Source organism: Mesocricetus auratus, unplaced genomic scaffold (assembly GCF_017639785.1).
Source record: "Mesocricetus auratus isolate SY011 unplaced genomic scaffold, BCM_Maur_2.0 Super-Scaffold_100006, whole genome shotgun sequence".
Classification (NCBI taxonomy): Eukaryota; Metazoa; Chordata; class Mammalia; order Rodentia; family Cricetidae; genus Mesocricetus; species Mesocricetus auratus.
In genome coordinates, this window is record NW_024429190.1 from 14,105,130 (window position 1) to 14,123,989 (window position 18,860).

The 18,860-nt window shown below is 47.8% G+C and overlaps 1 protein-coding gene across 1 annotated transcript; it reads right to left on the minus strand.

The window, feature by feature from the left end:
- Positions 1-343: 343 nt before the first annotated feature.
- Nelfa (negative elongation factor complex member A) lies at positions 344-17,895 on the minus strand. The gene is made up of 11 exons (XM_005068882.4): positions 17,645-17,895; positions 9,038-9,209; positions 7,716-7,877; positions 6,495-6,584; positions 4,436-4,566; positions 4,284-4,353; positions 3,364-3,452; positions 2,503-2,614; positions 1,423-1,694; positions 1,178-1,277; positions 344-1,079 (listed from the first exon to the last, which is right to left on the minus strand). The coding sequence occupies exons 1-11, from the start codon at positions 17,852-17,854 to the stop codon at positions 895-897; spliced, it is 1,593 nt and encodes a 530-aa protein (XP_005068939.1). The 5' UTR covers positions 17,855-17,895; the 3' UTR covers positions 344-894.
- Positions 17,896-18,860: the final 965 nt, after the last annotated feature.

The window sequence follows — 18,860 nt, forward strand, 5'->3', positions numbered from 1 at the left end:
AAATTGTGTTTCGAAAACTGTATTGAGTATTTTTTTATTAAAAAACTTTAAAGGCCTTTTTCTTACACTTATTTTATATGGAACTTTGTTTGACTTCTCCAACTTCCTGGGTGCTATGAATTGAAGACAGTAGGTGATGGCCCATTTCCCAGTGCTGTGGTCTTTGACGTTCCCTGCTGTTTGAACTCCCCCAAGGTTGCCCTGCCTGTTGCCCACTTATTTTCAGTTAGACTTGCTCTCTCCCAGCTCTGCCTCTTCTTCCCTGGGGTTCTGACAGCTGTACAGGGTGGGGTTTGATCCCAGAACAGGGAGTCCAGCTAGCTTGAAACATAGTTCTGCGGGCTTTTTTAGAAAAACTAAACTTTAATACTCATATCATTTTACAATGAAAATAGGTACCCAACTTACAACTGTACAAAAGACATAGAAATCCCTGGCAGGCAGTGATATTGAGGCTGGCCATATAGGCCCCCCCCACACACACACACACCCTAGCCTGCCAGGTGTCACCTTTGGTCCCCTCAGCCTATGAGGGAGGGCATGCACAAGCAGAGAACGTCCACTCAGCCAGTGCAGTTTTCTTTTAAGAAAAGGTAATGGTCTTAACAGACACTAAAACGAAGTTGTAACTTTTTTGGTTTAGCATTCAGAATGTAATATTGAACCCAAAAAAAGGTAACTTAATCACACAAAAACTAACCAATTATAATATAAAAAAATAAGCCTAAACTCCCCAGAGAAATGATCTAAAATGTAAAACAGCCTGGGGCCCAGTAGCCCGTGGATGACAGGTGCTTGCAGTGGAGCACATCCCTCTGTATCTGCTCAGATCACTTAGCATAGCCAGCAAAACCTGTCTTCTGGCCTGGTGAGGGTCAGCAGCGGAGATGATACTTAGGACACATTTGTCATGGGCTTGTACTTCTTGAAGCGTGTCCACTGGCCTGTGGCGTAGTTCATCTCGAACACTGTGTCCACTAGCATGGTGGTGCTGCCCTGGCCGTCTGCCTTGGGCAGATCCTCTGTGTGCTCGCTGAGCTTGATCTGGATCACATCCCCCTGTTCCGGGCATGGGTTCTCTGTAGGAAGCAGGGGCTGCTGGGCAGGTGCCTGGGGCCAAGGAACCCATCCCCCACCCCACGGGGGGCACCTCCCAGGCCTAGTAGCACAGACACACCTCGAGAACCAGCCATGAAGCCCAGGATGAGGGCCTTCTCTGGCCGAGTGACCTTGTTTGCCGTCTTGAACATCTCCTGGGCAGCAAACATCTGCTCTCTCTGTAAAGAGAGGGTGTGGCTGTGGGAGCTGCTGGGGCTACCTTGCCTCCACCCACTGGCCCTGCCAGCCTCATCCCATAACAACTACAAACAGGCAAAGCTATGCCATCCACCTAATGGCCATGAAACCTGCCAGGGTACCTACTGTGAGGGACAGGTTCTTCTTAGGTTGCTGCTGAACAGGGGCAGGTGCCTGGGTCTGCGGGGCCACCATGGCCACTGGGGGTGTCTGAGCAGTAGGAGTGGCAGCTGGGGGAGTAGTAGGTGTCAGAGGCGAGGTAGGTGCTGCAGGTGTTGGTGTAGCTGGACTCAGGCCACTATTATACATAGGTGCCCTTTGTTTAAACTGAGCTGGCAGTGTAGGACTTGGGGCGCTGGGCTCCTCAGGCGGTCGGCTGGCTTCCCGGGAAGGAGGGGCTGCAGGCAAAACAGGGTTACTAAGGAGAGGTGTCCGGGAAAAGAAGTACATCCCTATTCTAGTCATCCCAGACTGGTCTCCAGCTGCTGCACCAGACACCGTTTTCTGGAGAGCCAATAGGCTCCCCTCCCTCTTCCAGGTTCTGACAGCAACTGACCCATACCCAACTGCTCTGTCTTCTCCCATCACTGCTGAGCAGAAGCTCTTGCTAGCCTTCAGACACATGAGCCCTGTGCACTACCACCCAGCAGGGCAGAAGCTACATCCCCAGGCATTTCTAGATCCACAGATTAAGTTATCCAGGACTCTGGTTAGCTCCTGGCCTATGACAAGTTCCCCATAACCTGGGTGCTGGTTACAAGGAACTGGGAAGCAGCTTCCCCAAGCCTAGCACCCTCTTTACCTCAGCAAGGCTGAACCCACTAACAACAGACAAAGCTGGGCCCAATGCAAACAACCCCCAAACAAGTGACTAATCCAAGCTTATGTCTGGCCCTGAAGGAATCGTCTTTCTCCTTCATTTGGGAAGAGACAACCCTCAGCTCCTCGCCCTCCTAGGGAACAGGGTGCCCATCTTGGCAGCCACTTTGCTCACTCAAATCAGGACTTGTGGCTTATTTCTTGGCCAGAAGGCGTTCCTTCCCTCCATGCTGCCTGGGATAAAGAGACAATGAGCCAGGTGCCTCAAGCACCATGTGAGCAAGGCTACCTCCTAGGTGCACACACTAAGCTCAGCCCCGGCAATCCCCAGGGCAAGTCCTTGTATGGGCTGAGGGAATACTGACTTAGCATACTGCAGGTACTTACCTGGGGGGGTCTCAGAGCTGGGGATATAAGATGAGGCAGGTACCACACTGGGGGTAGAGGGCAGGTAACTTGTAGAGGGAAGTGCTGGCTCGCTATTCAAAGACCCAAGTTTCTGGAAGACAAGGGCCATGATCCCTTCAGGCAGATGTCAGGTTTTAGTACACCTCCCTGGGGTATCCTGGACAGCCTCTGCCCATCAATGCAGCAAGATGGCAGGTATTCATATCCCCAGGACAGGGACAGTGGCTTCTCCAGGCCACAAGCCCCTGGCTTTAGTGATTGATACTGGACTCCAAACTTAAGCCATGGCCACCACCCATAGTTCCAAATTGACCCTGAAGAAAAGCTGAGCAATGCAAAGAGCTCAGACACGAGACCACGCCATGCAACAGGGCCACACTATGCTTCCCACATGTGACCTCTGCACCCATGGCCCTTAGAACCCATTTCTATTTCCACAGACAGCCTTTGGGTTAGAGCTCTGGCTGGCTCGCCCTTTCCACCTACATGCAAGACGTGGTCTCCAGGGCATTAGGGCCTCAAAAGGAACCATACCCACGAGACAGAAGAAAATGAGGTACAGAGGTATGGAGACAGCCCAGGCAGTAATCCCAATATATAGCAGGTGTTCGTTCCAAACACAAGGCTGATGCCCAAGTCAGGCTCTGGCTCCCTCTGCCACTCACATACATTTACATGCAGAAATATCTGTGCGTGTGCACACACTTTTTACAGAACACATCGAGGTGGCTATCACTCAAGACAAGATGGGGCACACTGTTTTGGCTGTGTCAGGGCTAGGAACAGTTGAAAGTGGTAGGTACCATAAATGCCAATAGCTACACTGCATGGAAGCCCTACCTGTGTGGACACCAGGCCAGCAGCATAGTCAGGGGTGGCATTTTCAACAACTGTCTCTTCCTTGGTGGGCTTTTCCACCACTTCTGTGTCTGCCAATAAAGAGAGTTGGTTAGTGGCTCTCTAACCCAGCTGCAGTTCAGAGGTCCCAAGTGTCCTCTGTGTAGGCTGAATGCCAAGCAGCATTGTGCTCTCAGGTCTCTGGGAAGAGAATAAATGATTCCCTTGGGCTAAGCATTACAGTCTGTAATCCTAACACTTGGAAAACTACAAGATTGAGGCCAGCCTAGACTACAGTGTAAGAACTTGTCTCAAAAGCCACCCCCCCCCCAAAAAAAAAGACTCCTGGGAAAAGTTCCATTGTCACTGTAGTAAGATAAAGCACTCAGGCCGGGCGTTGGTGGTGCACACCTTTAATCCCAGCACTCAGGAGGCAGAGGCAGGCGGATTTCTGTGAGTTCGAGGCCAGCCTGGTCTACAGAGTGAGTTCCAGGATAGGCTCCAAAGCCACAGAGAAACCCTGTCTCAAAAAACCAAAAAAAAAAAAAAAAAAAAAAAAAAAAGATAAAGCACTCAGTGGCTGGAGAGATGACTTAGAGATTAGGAGGACTGACTGTTCTTCCAGAGGTCCTGAGTTCAATTCCCAGCAACCATATGGTGGTTCACAACCATCTATAATGAGATCTGGTGCCCTCTTCTGGCCTGTGGACATACATGCAAACAGAAAACTGTATACATGAGGGGGAGGGGGAAAGGGAGGGAGGGGGGAGGGAAGAAGCACGAAGGCTCAAGCATACTGGACCAGAAAGGAAACCATGAGGAAACTTCAAAACAACTAGACACTACACAGGCAGCATCAACTACAGCACAGTAGGCTGCAATGCCTCCGGTCTCCCTCCACACTTGAAATGCTCCACACTCACCTAGAGTCTTCCTCCTCCTCTTTGCCTCTCGGCCAGCACCAACCGTATTCAGCTCAGAAATATCCAGCAGCTGCCAAAATATACACATCCCATAATTACAGGGTGAAGAGTCAAGGCTTAGCCTTGCCAGGACATGGGAAGAGATGCCCCACCTTCACACCCCTCTCCTTCTGCAGTGGTGTCCTCGAAGGTGGTATTGGGGTCCGGTTCCCAGAGGGGCTGAAGACGCTGGGTGTGGTGGGACTTCTGAAGGGGGCTTGCTTCGGGATGCCTTTGAGAGGGGCTACAGAAGAGAATGGTGTCAGTGATGACGGCAGCTTCTGATCATAGGGCGAGCTAAGCAAGGCCGCCTCCGCCTCCGCCTCTGGAAAGCCCCACACCAGTGAGCCTCTCCTATCACATTCTGCACTTTGTATATTCTGTCCTGTGCTAAAAAGAACCCAGAGCTGGCTGGGTGGTGGTGCCTCACACCTTTAATCCAGCACTCAGAAGGCAGAGGCAGGCAGAATTCGAGGCCAGCCTGGTCCAGAAAGCAAGTTCCAGGACAGTCAGGACTACACAGAGAAATCCTGTTTAAAAAAAAAAAAAAAAAAAAAAACCAACCAAACAAGCAAACAAACAAATTCGAGGCTAGAGCAATGGATGGCTCAGTGGTTAAGAGCACTGACTACTCTTCCAGAGGTCTGATTCCCAGCCCAGCTGTTAGCTCCAGTCTCGGGATCTGATGCCCTCTTCTGGTCTCTAGCAGCACTGCACACATGTGCACAGACATATATGTGCCCATACAAAACACCCACACACATACAATAATAATTAAAAAGACCAACAAACAAAAAAACCCAGTCAGACTGTTTTTGCCAGTGTCACTTTGGTGAAGGGACAGTGGTTCAGACCCTACAGCCCTCACAACATCCCCGAAGATCTGTTGGGAAGACCCAGGCTTGATGCGTGGGAGGTGCATGACTCACACCGCTCCGAGAAGGCTGGAGTAATGGAAGATGAAGTTGTCTAAGACACCAGAGACCTCCAGACCTTGTAGGACAAGAACTATCCATGTATCAAACACTGCCCAGAAGAGTGACAACACCCAAAATGACAGTTTTGCTAAGAACAAAGGCATATATCTTTAGCTATGTGACCTTAACAAGTCTCAGAATACTTTCTACTTTTCTTTTTCTTTTTTTCAAAACAAAGAGTCTTTTATTGTAGTTATTTAAGGAGCTAACCCATTAGCTCGAGCCTTTTATCCATCCACCATGGCGGATGGCTGGAGAAAGACCCCGAGCAACCCCGAGGCAGGGATCTTAAAGGTTAGCATAAGGGGAGTGTCTAGGGGTATGAAATAAGTCTCAGGACTGGTTCCAGGTTTGGACGCCCTGCCCTGTGTTGATTGGTCAACTGGTTGTCATGGTCCATAGGCCCTCCCAGGGCGGTTGCTATGCTCTGCACATCACTGTTGTGCACTGTTCGTAAAGCACACCCAGAGCCATAAATCACAGCCCCACCAGCTAACTTCTGATTGGCTTCTTCCCACGAGGAGGCATCTGACCTCCTAGTGACCAGGACAGGAGCAGCAAGGTCATGCAAGCACATGGTAGCCTGTCATGGCTGCTAAAACGGGGGACAGCTTACTACATTCCCCTTCTTGGAGTACTCAGTCCTGAGTCCTGCCTGTTAGGGGCTCAAAGGGGTTACTTTCTGCTTGTCTTACATCTCTCAATAATAAGGGCCTTGGTGAAGGAACTGTCCCTACTCCATCTTGTCCACGTATCCTAGGAAAATACCCGAGTTCTATACGTCAATGTGACAAATATGCATTTGTCATCACCCGGGATGCCTTGTGCTACAAGCTGGGTCACAGGTGGGCATAAAGTGATGTCCAGACTATCCCTCCTTAAGGAAAAGTCGGGAACCTGCCCTGGGCTCTCAGCCTAGCCACCTGTCCTAACTGTTAGACCTAATAGAGAGGCAAGAGCAAATGTCTTCTCCAGTCAGTCTGATGCTGGCTCACCATACATGGTTTCCTTCCTCTCACCAGGCAAAGACGCATGCGTATGACCCTGCTTGTCCTCATACATATCTACTAGCTGCAGGGCCAGTGGGCCTCATCCCTCAGGACTAATGTCTGAGAGATTTTTCTGGTGAGGAAAAGTCAAACCATCCTGCCTGGCAGGCCACAGGAGTACCTTCCCGAGGGCACGCAAGCCTTACTTGTAGTGTCCATCTTGCGGAGCAGCCCCCGGCCCTTGGCGTGGAATGGCACCCCGGCACTTCTCTTCAGCTGCTGGGCTGTCTCAGTGGCTGTGAAAAAAGTCACAGGGTCATAGGGCCCCTCAGTCCATAAAATAACCTCAACAAAAACGACTCATGAAAATACCCAACGTAACTTCTATGTCCAACCCGCAGGAATGCAGCCAGTAATGCTACAGACCTTGCAGCTAATATTTCCTTAAAAAAAAAAAAAAAAGAAAAAAGAAAGAAAAAGAAGGGAACTTTTCCTGGTAATTTGTTTAATAAGTCATTGCCTCTAAGATTAAGCTAAGAATTAGTGCACATTTTTTTGCTACTTTGTAATTGTCGGAGTTTCTAGGAAGTCTATTTTTCACTGGGCAGTGGTGACTCCTTTAATCACAGCACTTCAGGAGGCAGAGGCAGGCGGATCTCTGAGTTTGAGGCCAGTCTGGTCGTCTACAGAACAAGTTCCAACATAGCCAGGGCTACGCAGAGAAACCTTGTCTCAAAAAACAAAACAAGTATTTTTCTTTTCTTTTCATCATTGTTCACAGGGCAGCAAGATGGAACAGCGTGGTGACGGAAAATGAGCTATGACACGGGGGCTTTGGTGTCCTTGGTAGGAAAGGAGGAGGGGGCCAAGTCCTCACTTCATGGCTTCTGGGTTACCAAGTCTCATCCTGGGTGCCTGTTTCTAGGTGTTTCTATGAACACGCTGATTGGGTAACAGTTAAAGATCAAGTTAATCCCCACTACATCTCCTCTAAAAGGGAAGCACCACACTCGCTTGGGACTATAATTCAATCCACTGACTGAGGCTTTCCCTTTGCTCTGGACCAAAGCTTGTCTTGGGACAGATCCTGATGGCAGCACCTAGATGGACAGAAACCAGCACATGGCTAAGTCTCTCCCTGGGATGCCCCAATTTGACTGCCTGTCTTCATCCGCTGACTGTCAGACCCCTGCCCAACTCTGCTCCATCCCCCAGGGACTCTCGTGGCAATGGAAGAACTAAACCTGAGGCTAGCATTGCAGGAGTTTTTTCTCTTCTTATGTCCCTCATTCGAAAATACTAAATTTCCCTAAGCCAGGAAAATAACAGCAGTGACCCAACACAGAAAAGACAAGCTATGCTCTTTTAAAGTAAGAAATTCTGAAGACACCAGAGGAAAGAGCAGGAGCTGTAAATCAGGCACTCACACTTCTGTAGTAGCTCTGCCCGCAGAGTGGCACTCTTGGGTTTCCGCTTCAGCTGAAAATGCTTCACTGGTGGGGTGAGGGGCCCAGCGAGGGTGGTGAGGGCATTCTTGTTCAGGTACTGGCATTCCAGCGGAAGCATGGCTGATGCCTCGCACTCGCCCACTGTGGAGAGCCAGAGTGTCACCGCAAGTCAGAGCCCATGCATCAGGGAGCTCAGACTGTAGCCCTCACAGCTCACAAATGGTGGTTCCATGTAGACTTTCATTATTTACCAGCAAGGCAGCTTTTTGCTTTTGTTCCAACCCCCTGAGGCTCCCACCATTCCAATTCCACCATCCCTAGATCATCCAAGATCATCCAAGTGGGTGAGGACCAGAGGATAGGCCTGCCATCCTAGAGGAAGGCCCATTAGAGTCTCCAGGGACTTATAAAAACAAGAAATGCTACAAGAGAAGACAAGCATTCCTCAGTTATATCAGCTGCAAACCACAGGACTGTAGGGGTCCAGGAACCACAGTGCACTGCATACAGCAGCATGGAGAAGAGTTCCTGTATTCTAACTACAAGGCAGCCTCAACACCAGAAAAGCCCTCTCCCTGTAATTACAGAGCCCTAGTGGCTGCTCACCCCAGACACTGCTCAACTTCAGTCTTAACAAAACTATCCATGTGTGCTTCCTAATTCAGTGTTGACCAAGAGGTCAGAGCCTGAAAACCTCCAAGGAGCTGCCCAATCAGCCAAATGACTGAGATAAGGAGACCCAGGAGAAGTAAGCTGCCACCCCAGCAAGGTTATGTGACCTGTGCAGGCCAGTGCTCTCAGTCTGCAACTACAAGTCAACAAAACCTCAAAACATACTAGGCCCTCACGAGCAGCCATGTAGGAGTGCGAGACCTCAAGCCTCCATTTTTCAAAGAGGGAGAGAGAGAGCACAGAGGCAATGGGCATTCCTACAGTCACTTCTCTGAAACCGCACAAACTGTTGTCTTCTCAGATTTTAAGTACTGATTTTCTGATTTTTATTTATGATTCTATATTTGCTAGTTAGGACAGAGAATGTTTTAGGCTCTGAAGACACGACCTGTAGACATTCACCGTCTTGGAGCTTATGGGGAAAGACAGCAGTGGCAAGTAAACCAGGATGATGAGTCATGTCAATGCAGACATTGCACATACAGTGGGGACAGCTGTGGTTGAGTCAGACTGACGCATGCGAGGAGGGATAGCCACTGTCTAAAGAACCACAGCACACTACACAAGTGTGATACAGACAACCCGATTTCTAAAATGAGACTTCCTCCCAAATAAATCAAGCTACTCACCTTTTTCTCTAAGTTCTCCTAAGATATCTTGAACATTGGGGTTCTGTTCCTCCAGGTCTAGATTCAGTGAGCCAGTGTCAGGAAAGGATTTCAGAATGTCAGCAACCATAAGGACCCAGGGGTCTGAGTCTAGGGTAGCCAGCTGGATAATATCCATCAGAGCGCCCTTCATCTGCCAAGACAGAAGATGCCAATTCATGCTACCAGCCCCACTTGCCCTCCTGGAACAGTGACAGTTTCAAATACCCCTGCCACAAATCTACCCATTTTCACATCTGGGTGCCCTGAGGTAGTAACCACTGTGATGACCTGTGGTGGAATATTACTTTAACTATGTAAAGATGTGTTACTGGTTCAGCTTGCCTGCCTAAGGCAGCTGACTGGTCTAATAAAAAGCTGAACAGTCAATTGCTAGACAGGAGAGGGACCGGCGGGGCTGGCAGACAGAGAGGATAAGTAGGAGGGATCTGGGCTCAGGAGAAGAGGAGAAAAGAGAAGAGAACAAGGGAGAAAGAAGGGAGGCGCCAGCCAGCCAGATATGGAAGAAAACAGTGGAAGTAGGAGACACAGAAGGAAAGAAAGGCAAAACCTTCCTGAGCCAAAACGTAGATGAAGAGAAACAGGTTCAACTAAGCTCTAAGAGCTAGAGGGACAAGCATAAGGCGGAGCATTGACAATAAGTCTCCGCATCACGATTCAGGAGCTGGTTGGTGGCCCAAAAGAAAGCCTGTTACATTCGGTGTTCAACACAGAGTCCGATTTTCCACATAGGGTCTGAGAAAGCTAGGAGGAGGAGGAAGAAGAGAGTATTAAGAGGCTCGCAGAACCAACATGCTAAGCAGAAACAACAAGCTAAATAAAAATGTGTGCCACAGTGAGGGATACCAACATCCCAGAACTGGGGCGACTGAATGCAGCTCCCAGTTGAATGTTTAAAAGGGTTTAAGTTAAAAGCAGCTGTAGTCTTAAGGCTGGTTGTGATGGACCTGAGGCAGCGGGTGGAGCTAGCTGTGAGAGCAACACTGAGGTAGTTTAGGAAGCATAGCAGTTTAAGGTTTGGCTCACACAGTCAGAAAAGGCGACAGACGCACAGTAAAGACAGGCCCAGATGGAAAAATCCTCTAAACAAGTTACAGTGTTCTTAAAAATGTGCACAGGCTTAAGAAAGAAAATGAGTACAGTCGCAGGAAAAAATAAAGTTTAAAAAGAATAAAGTCTTACAGGGTGGTGGTGGCACATGCCTCTAATCCCAGCACTCAGAGGCAGAGGCAGGAGGATCTCTGTGAGTTTGACACCAGCCTGGTCTACAAGAGCTAGTTCCTGGACAGACTCCAAAGCCACAGAGAAATTCTGCCTCGAAAAAACCAAAATGAACAAGTAAATAAATAGTCTTTAACGAGACATCAAAGTAGAAAAAGCCACGTAGAGATGGGAAATACAGAGTCTGTGATGCTGTGTTGACTTTGAATTCTTTGAATGCTGATGAGCACACAATACCGGCTGAGAGACACAGGATTGTAAAAAGTATTGCTGAATTAAACCAGCCAAGATACTTTAGGGATTCCTTAGCTTTAAAATGGAATTCAGAAAATGTATTGCAGTGGGGAAGAGGTTATGCTTTGTTTCCATAAGAAACAAAAGGCTGTGGATTCCTTCAAGGTTAATAGAAATCAGGTTTGGTCTGGGGAGACCTCCTGAAAATCTTGGCTACAGACATTAAGAAATAAACTAAGAAAGGTACATGACATGTGATGTAGATACTGATCTGTCTGCATGGGAACACTTCTGAGACCTGACAATAAATGTTACAACTACTTTTCCCAGAAGTTGACCATTATCTCAATTTTCTCAGGGTCCCCTAAAGATGTCACCCTCCTCAGACAACAGGAAGCAGTCAAGAGAGCACAACACCCACATCCCCAAGATGTAGGTTGGGTGGCTTTTGGTCATTCAGTGGATTATGGTTGTTTGTCATTGTTTAGAGGGGATAGAGAAAAATAGGATAAAAAGACAACTATTAATCTCATTTTTACCTTGGTGTAGATTTTGGTAGCTGATACAAATTTAAAGTTAATTTTGTTATACTGTATGTATGTTTCTACTCTTATTTAGGATATTGTGCTTATGCAGTTCATTTAAAAATGTAATATATAATTAAGAAATACAGATTAATAACTAGTCAAACTTACAGTCATGTTAGGTATGTTTCTACTGTCAAACATATATTTTAGATAGATAAGTGATCTTCAAACACTTCCGTAGCCTATAGAATATGGCATTAAGATGTTTAATAAACTAAGGCTTTTCATGATAGCATGGCACATCTGCTCCTGGCAGCACCAATTATTTAAAAAAAAAAAAAAAGGTGATGGGCATCAAAGAACCTCCATATGGAGTTTGCTTTCACTGTGGCAAAGCTAGCCATTTGGGCAAGAAACTGCCCTTGCCTCAACTGCTGACAGTATGCTGTACAAAATGGACATGCAGGACACACAGGAACGTGACTGCTGAACTTTGCCAAGACAAGGTAAGCCAATCCTTCAAAATTCCTGCTTCATAGAAAAGTCTGCCAGAAGCTGGGTGTTAGTGGCGCACGCCTTTAATCCCAGCACTAGGGAGGCAGAGACAGGTGGATCTCTGTGAGTTTGAGGCCAGCCTGGTCTACAGAGTGAGTTCAAGGACAGCCTCCAAAACAATACAGAGAAACCCTGTCTCAAAAAACAAAAAACAAAACAAACAAAAAAAAGTCTGCCAGATATTCTAGGCCTACAGACTGAAGATGGATGCCCCAATGTTGCAGAGGAATCTTGTGTGGCTGTCCAGGCAGTCAGATGTTTCTGTTGTTTCTATAGTTTTGGAAGTGGCTTGCTGTTGTGGAGTATTATTTTAGCTTTGTAAAGACATGTTACATTTGTTTGTGCTCTGGAATGTTATTTAACTGTGTAAAGCTGTGTTACATTTGTGTCTGCTGCCTTGTTAACAATGTAAGATGTGTTGCATTTGTTTCACCTTGCCTGTCTAAGCCACCTGATCGGTCTAATAAAAACCAGCCAATAGCTAGGCAGAAGAGGGATAGGCAGGGCTGGTAGGCAAAGAGAATAAACAGGAGAGATCTAGGCTCAAGAACAGAGAGAACGAGGGAGATAGAGAGGGACACACCAAGGGGCAGACAGACACAGAGGAAGCAGAGTAGAGTGTACAGAATGAAAGGTAGAAAGCCCCAAGGCAACATGCAGATGAAGAGAAACAGGTTATACTAAGTTGTAAGAGCTAGTGGGACAAGAGCAAGACAAGGCTGAGCATTCATGACTGATGATAAGTCTCTGTGTCTTGACTTGGGAGCTGGTTAGTGGTCTGAGAAAGCCTGCTCAGAGTACCATCCCATTCAGGAGCAGCACTTCCCATTTCCTCAAAGCCTTTAAATTTTTTTTTTTTTTTTTTGGTTTTTACCAGACAGGGTTTCTCTGTATTGTTTTGGAGGCTATCGGTCCAGCCCGGCCTCGAACTCACAGAGATCCGCCTGCCTCTGCCTCCCGAGTGCTGGGATTAAAGGCGTGCGCCACCACCGCACGGCGGAAGACTATGTTTTAACAGTGGTATGTCTGAGTGTCATGATGACTAAGGGTCAACTGTGTTAAGTTAGCTTTTGTCAACCTGACACAAACTAGAGTTATTCGGGAAGAGGAAACCTCACCTCAATTGGAAAATATCTCCATAAAGACTGGTTTGTAGGCAAGTCTGTGGAGACGGCTTACACCTCCTTTTTTTTTTTTTTTAATTTTAAAGAGAATCTCACTCTGGGTGGCTTGGAACTCAAGAGATCTGCCTACTTCTGCCTCCTCAGTGCTCAGATTAAAGGGTATACCACAACAGACTTGTTTTCTTGACTTATGAGTGATGTGGAAGGGCTCAGCTGCCTGTGGGTGGTGCCACGCCAGGCAGGTCTGCAAGAGAGCAAGCCAGTAAGCAGCACTCCTCCATGACAGACTTTATAAACTCAAGCTTTTATAAACTTTTGCTTATGGTATCTTATCACAGCAATAGAAAACAAACAACACTGTATTAGCTACTTTTCTATTGCTGTGATAAACGTCATGACCAAGGCACTATATAGAAGAAAGAATTTACTTGGGTTTAGGGTTCCAGTATGAAAGTCTGCCATGGCAGGGAGGTGTGGCAGCAAGCAGCACCCACATGGCTGGAGCAGAGCTAAGGGTTCACATCTTCAACCACAAGGATGAAGCAAAGAACGAACCTGAAGTGGTCAGTCTTTAAAACCTAAAAGCTCACCCCCATGATATACATTCACTAGGAAGGCCACACCTCCTAAGCCTCCCAAAACTGCTACTAACTGGGAGTCAACTATTCAAATCCCAGAGTCTATGGGGGACATCCTCATTCAAATCACCCCAACACTCACATCAAGAAACAAGATAATTAAGCTAGTATTAATCTCGGACAAAAACTGTTACAAAGGCCAGGCATCATGGTGCATTTCTTTAATCCAACACACTGGAGGCAGAGATAGTAGAGCCAGTGGGGGCTGCATAGAGACTCTGTTATTAAAAATAAACAAAAAGCCAAACAAACAAAAATGGACCCAAGGGCCAGCAAGATGGCTTAGCAGTAAGTAAAGACACATCCCACTAAGCCTGACAACCAGAGTTTAATCTCTGGAAAAAACCTACTCCCACAAGGTGTTCTGTGACCTTCACATATAAAGTGTAGCAACATAATAAATAAATGTAATAGAAACAAAAATAAGGAGACAATCTTTGTGAACTATTTTCAAAATACCTCAAGACAAAACATTAGTAAATGCTGATATCTCCACCTGTTGTTCAGTTCACAATGTAACTACAACAACTACAAAGTTATACATACCTATTAACACAAAAACAAAATATACCAAGCAACAGCTGATACAGAGGAACAGGCAAATCCCAGATGCTATAATGGGGAGGATCAACAGTACAAGTAGATAGTACAGTAAGGTAAGAAAAAAACCAATATCCCCGATTACACCAGAAAACAGTCACAATAAGATCTCAGCCCAGAGTTGAGTGTTTGCCTTTAATCCCAGCACTTGGAAGGCACAGGGAGAGGCAGACAGACCTCTGGGAGTTCCAGGCCAGTCTGGTCTGGTCTACATAGTGAGTTGCTGGACAGCCAAGGCTATGTAGAGAGACCCTGTCTCAAAACAAAATAACACTAACAACAACAACAAAAAAGTCAAAACCAACACCCCAACACCAACAACAAAATGGAGAACCTCAGTCCAGGTGCTATTCAGTCCTGTATTTGTATATTTCATATTTTTATTTGCTGATGATATATAGAAATATACAAATACAAGAGAATCACAGAACTTAATACTTAATGATGGTTCTAAATAACTGCCCAAACCTCCTCTAGGTTACACACACACACACACACACACACACACACAGTTTGTTTTGTTTTATGAGACAGGGTTTCTCTGTGTAGTTCTGGCTGTCCTGGATCTTGTTCTATAGACCAGGCTGGCCTCAAACTCGGCAATCGGCCTGCCTCTGCCTTCTGAGCGCTGGGATTAAAGTCCTGTGCCACCACCGCCAAGCAAGACTCTATGCTACTAAGACTATTTACCCTGTGAGCTGAGGACATGGCTCAGTTGGTGGAGTGCTTGTCAAGCCAAGTCTGAATCCCTGAGTTCAGATTCCCATACCCACATCAAAAGCCTTGCTCTGTGAGTATGAGTCCAGCACTACAGAGGGGGAGGCAGGAAGAGCCCAGGAACATGCTGTTAAGCAACTGAGGCAGACACCTAAACGGGACCTCTAGCCTCCCCATACATGTGCACAAATGTGCACATACAAATGAACACATAAACACAAAAAGAGATACACACACACACACACACACAAAGACTGATAAAAGTGCTAGGGGCCAAGAAAAGCTGAAGCCATCCCCGAAGTTTAGGTGGAGGCTTCACCCTGTGCGCCACCGTTGCAGGATCACACTCTGAGCCCCAAGTGTGCATTATTTACTGGGAAAGTCTGTGTCTAGTTGTGGTGTGACTCAGCCGTAGCACACACCTTTAACCCAAGAGCTTTCTGCTTGAATACTGTAAACAGGATTAAATAAAGTCAACCATAGGTCAAGAGGTGGAGCAAGCAGCCAGTTGACAGAGGAAGTGAACACTATTAAGAAGAAACCAGCCGGGTGTTGGTGTCGCACGCCTTAAAGTCCAGCACTCGGGAGGCAGAGGCAGGTGGGTCTCTGTGAGTTCGAGGCCAGCCTGGTCTGCAAAGCGAGTTCCAGGACAGCCTCCAAGACAATATAGAGAAACCCTGTCTGGAAAAAACAAAAAAAGAAGAAGAAACCAGAGTCGGGTGGTGGTGGTGCACGCCTTTAATCCCAGCACTCGGGAGGCAGAGGCAGGAGGATCTCTGTGAGTTCGAGACCAGCCTGGACTACCAAGCGAGTTCCAGGACAGCCTCCAAAAGCCACAGAGAAACCCTGTCTCGAAGAAAAAAAAAAAAAAAAAAAAAAGAGGGAGCCAGGAGGACAAATAGAGAGATGAAAAGAGGTGGAAGGGACAGTCAGTCCGAAGAGAGGTTTTGTTGCAGATGGCGTAGGAGAAAGAGGCTTCTGGGACATCAGCTGACGAGGAAGGTCAACTTTCTCTACCTCTCTGAGCTAGTGTGAGTTCACCCCAGCATCTGCCTCTACACTCCTTATTGATAAAATCAAACAATCGAGATTTTGTTAAAACACACAACAATAAAGTGACAGTAAGGAGCTCAGCACATTGTTAGCACAACACACCAAAAAAAAAAAAAAAAAAAAAAAAAAAACAAGCTCAGGAACAGCCAGAGCAGAAGCAACAGTGCAGAAAAGACCATCAGCCGGTGGTGCTGGATCTTCCCCGGCCACATGCAAAGCAGCCCACGGGAGGAAGAGGCTTACAGGGCCTGCTAACAGACAGCACAGGTGCCTAGCCTCGAGGAAGAAACACTTCCTGAACCACAGGGAAGGAGAGGCACTATACCAGGTGGCTAAGTACCGAGAGCGGCACCCAAAAAGCTAAGCTGGGAAACAGCTGTAACACGTCACCCAACTAAGACAGCAAGTAGCCAGCATTTATTAAAAGGAATATTCCTTCAAAGCGACAAACCAAGAAAAGTAGACCACCAGGAAAAATAAGACAGCCAAACAGAAAAATAAGCGGATGACACAACACTGAACTAAGCCATCCTACTTGTCCTATACATATTAGTATTATTTGATAGTGTCACTTCAAGAAGCCACTTGCCACGATCCTGCTGCCACCCACAATTCTGCTTCTAGAAAAAAACCCATGCTCACAAGCACCTGGACACGTAATGCCGGTGCCAGTCACAACAGAGCAGGCTAACACAAAACAGGAAAACAACATATGAAAAAACAAGCCACAACCTAATCGTCCATGTGCTGTGCACTTGGAGAACACCATAATGCATGAAAAATCAAATTCTGACCTGGCGGTTACAGGAGGCAGACACAGGCGGATCTCAATGAGTTCAAGGACAGCTTGGTTTACAAAATTCCAGGACAGACAGGACTGCTAACACGGAAAACCGCTGTCTCAAAAACACACCCCCTTCCAAAATAAACAGAAAGAAAGATGAAAGACAGCAACTTGGATGAATCTGTCCAAGTGTCTACCGACAGAAGACACACCCACACCAAACCAAAAATGCACGTAACATGGTAACATGTTGCCATGTTAAGTTCAAATGAGGCAGAAAGAAACTAAATACTGCTGGCAATGCACACACAATTGATAACCCTGCAGGAAAAAAAAATAGTATTTACTGGCGTGGGGAAGGGAAGCAAGGAAGTGCTTCAGAGGGTCCAGCCTTGCTCTTTTATATGACGACAACAGAAGTGAGTCGTTTAGCTATTAGTATTTGCTAAACTGAAAAAGCATGCAGCTTCGTTGCTGTTGTTGTTTTTCATAGCACAACAAAAACGAAAACCAACCCTCGTGATATGACTAACCCAGAAATGTTTAAGAACCAAGGTGCTTCGGTGTTTTGCTGTCGGATGTGGTGGCCCAGACCTGCAACCCCGGCCCTCCAGCTACTGATGCAGGATATATACCAAGTACGAGGTCAAGCTGGGCTACACAGGGAGACCCTGCACAGATACCATTTGTGTATGTACTTGCAAAGCATCGCATATTTTGCCCAGAGATGCAACGTGGAGTAAGAATGCACTGAAGAGTGTTGACAGAATAGAGAGGATGCTAATAAGCAGACTGAGGCAAAGGCGACAAAATTAAGATAAACAGTCACTTGACTAAGCGCCCCGAACCAAAGGTGGCTTCGGAACTGCAGCGTCCAGTACTCCGCGCCGGGCCAGCCTGGCTGAGGGCTGTTCCCGGCCTTGGGCCCACGACCCCCGACCGAAGACAGCGGCCCAGCGGCTGGAGGCACTGACGCGTCGGGCCGGGTGGGGAGGCCGGGCGGCGCCGACCCGGAGACGCGCGCAGCCCGCGGGGAAGAGAATAGGCGCGCCGCAGGTGCAGGCTGGAGGCAGGAGCTGCGCTGCGGCCGGAGAGAAGCCGGCCCGCGCCCTCACCTCGTCCACCGTGCGGCGCGGAAGATGCAGCGTCCCGAGCAGCAGCTTGAGCTTCACGGCCGAAGAAAGGCGGTGGAAGCAGAGGCGGATGTTATCGATGACCGCAGCGGTAAGCAGGGACGCGATGCTGGGAGGCGCCCACAGCTCGTCCGTGGCTCCCAGCTTGTTGTGCAGCCACAGGCCCGTGTCGCTCTCCCGCATGGACGCCATCTTGGCGGCGGCAGCGCGCGCCGGCCGGCATCTTACGCGGACGCCGACGTGGCGCCCGTGAGCGCGGGGCGGGGCCTCGAGCGACAGGCAGGCGCTGTTGCAGACGGCGGCTCAGCCCTAGGGAGCTGCGAGGAGGCCGGCGGGCTTCCGTACCGCATCATGGCGGCGCCCAAGCCGGAGCCCGGCAATGACGTAGGCCCGAGATGAGTCGCATCCCTGTGCGGTGCAACGCCCTGAATCGGGGGGTAGAGTTAGGTTTCGCCTCTCACTGCTCAGTGGGCGAATGTCCGGAGGGGCCATTGGCCTCGTTCCTTACAGCCTCACTTCGCAGCCTGGAACTCTCTCACTCTTCCTGGAGTTTTTTTCGCGACAGGGTTTCTCTAGCTTTGGAGGCTGCCTTGGAATTCACTCAGTAGACCAAGCTGGCCTCGAAATGACAGAGATCTGCCTGCCTCTGCCTCCCGAGTGCTGGACTTAAAGGCGTGCTCCACCACTGCCCGCCCGGAATTATTATTAAATATATTTTTAAGACTTATTTATTATGTAGACAGTAGAAAGTTGAGGGAGCTCTGAAGGTATAAGACTCACAAGGCCACCACTTCCCAAGGTTACCGGATGTTCATAGTTACTGGCTGGGAAGAGACCGTTTTGTGTGTTGCCTGCTTTCAAGGAGTTAAGAGTTATGAGCGTCGGGGATTTAGCATTTCGAAGTTGACACCTGTAGTAAAGTGGACTTTTCTGGTGCTTCAAATTACTCATACTTGCCAGGCGTAGTGACACATGACTTTAGTCCCAGCACTTGGGAGGCAGAGACAAGCAGATCTCTTGAGTTGGCGGCCAGCCTGGTCCACATAATACGTTCCAAGACAGCAAAACCCGGCCTCAAAAGAAAGAAAAGTTACTCATACCTGTGAAAGTAACCCAGATATCACCATCTAGACTTGGGTGAGTTTGTTGTTGGGTTTTATTTATTTGTCTTTTGTTTTCTTGAGATTTCTTTTAGAGT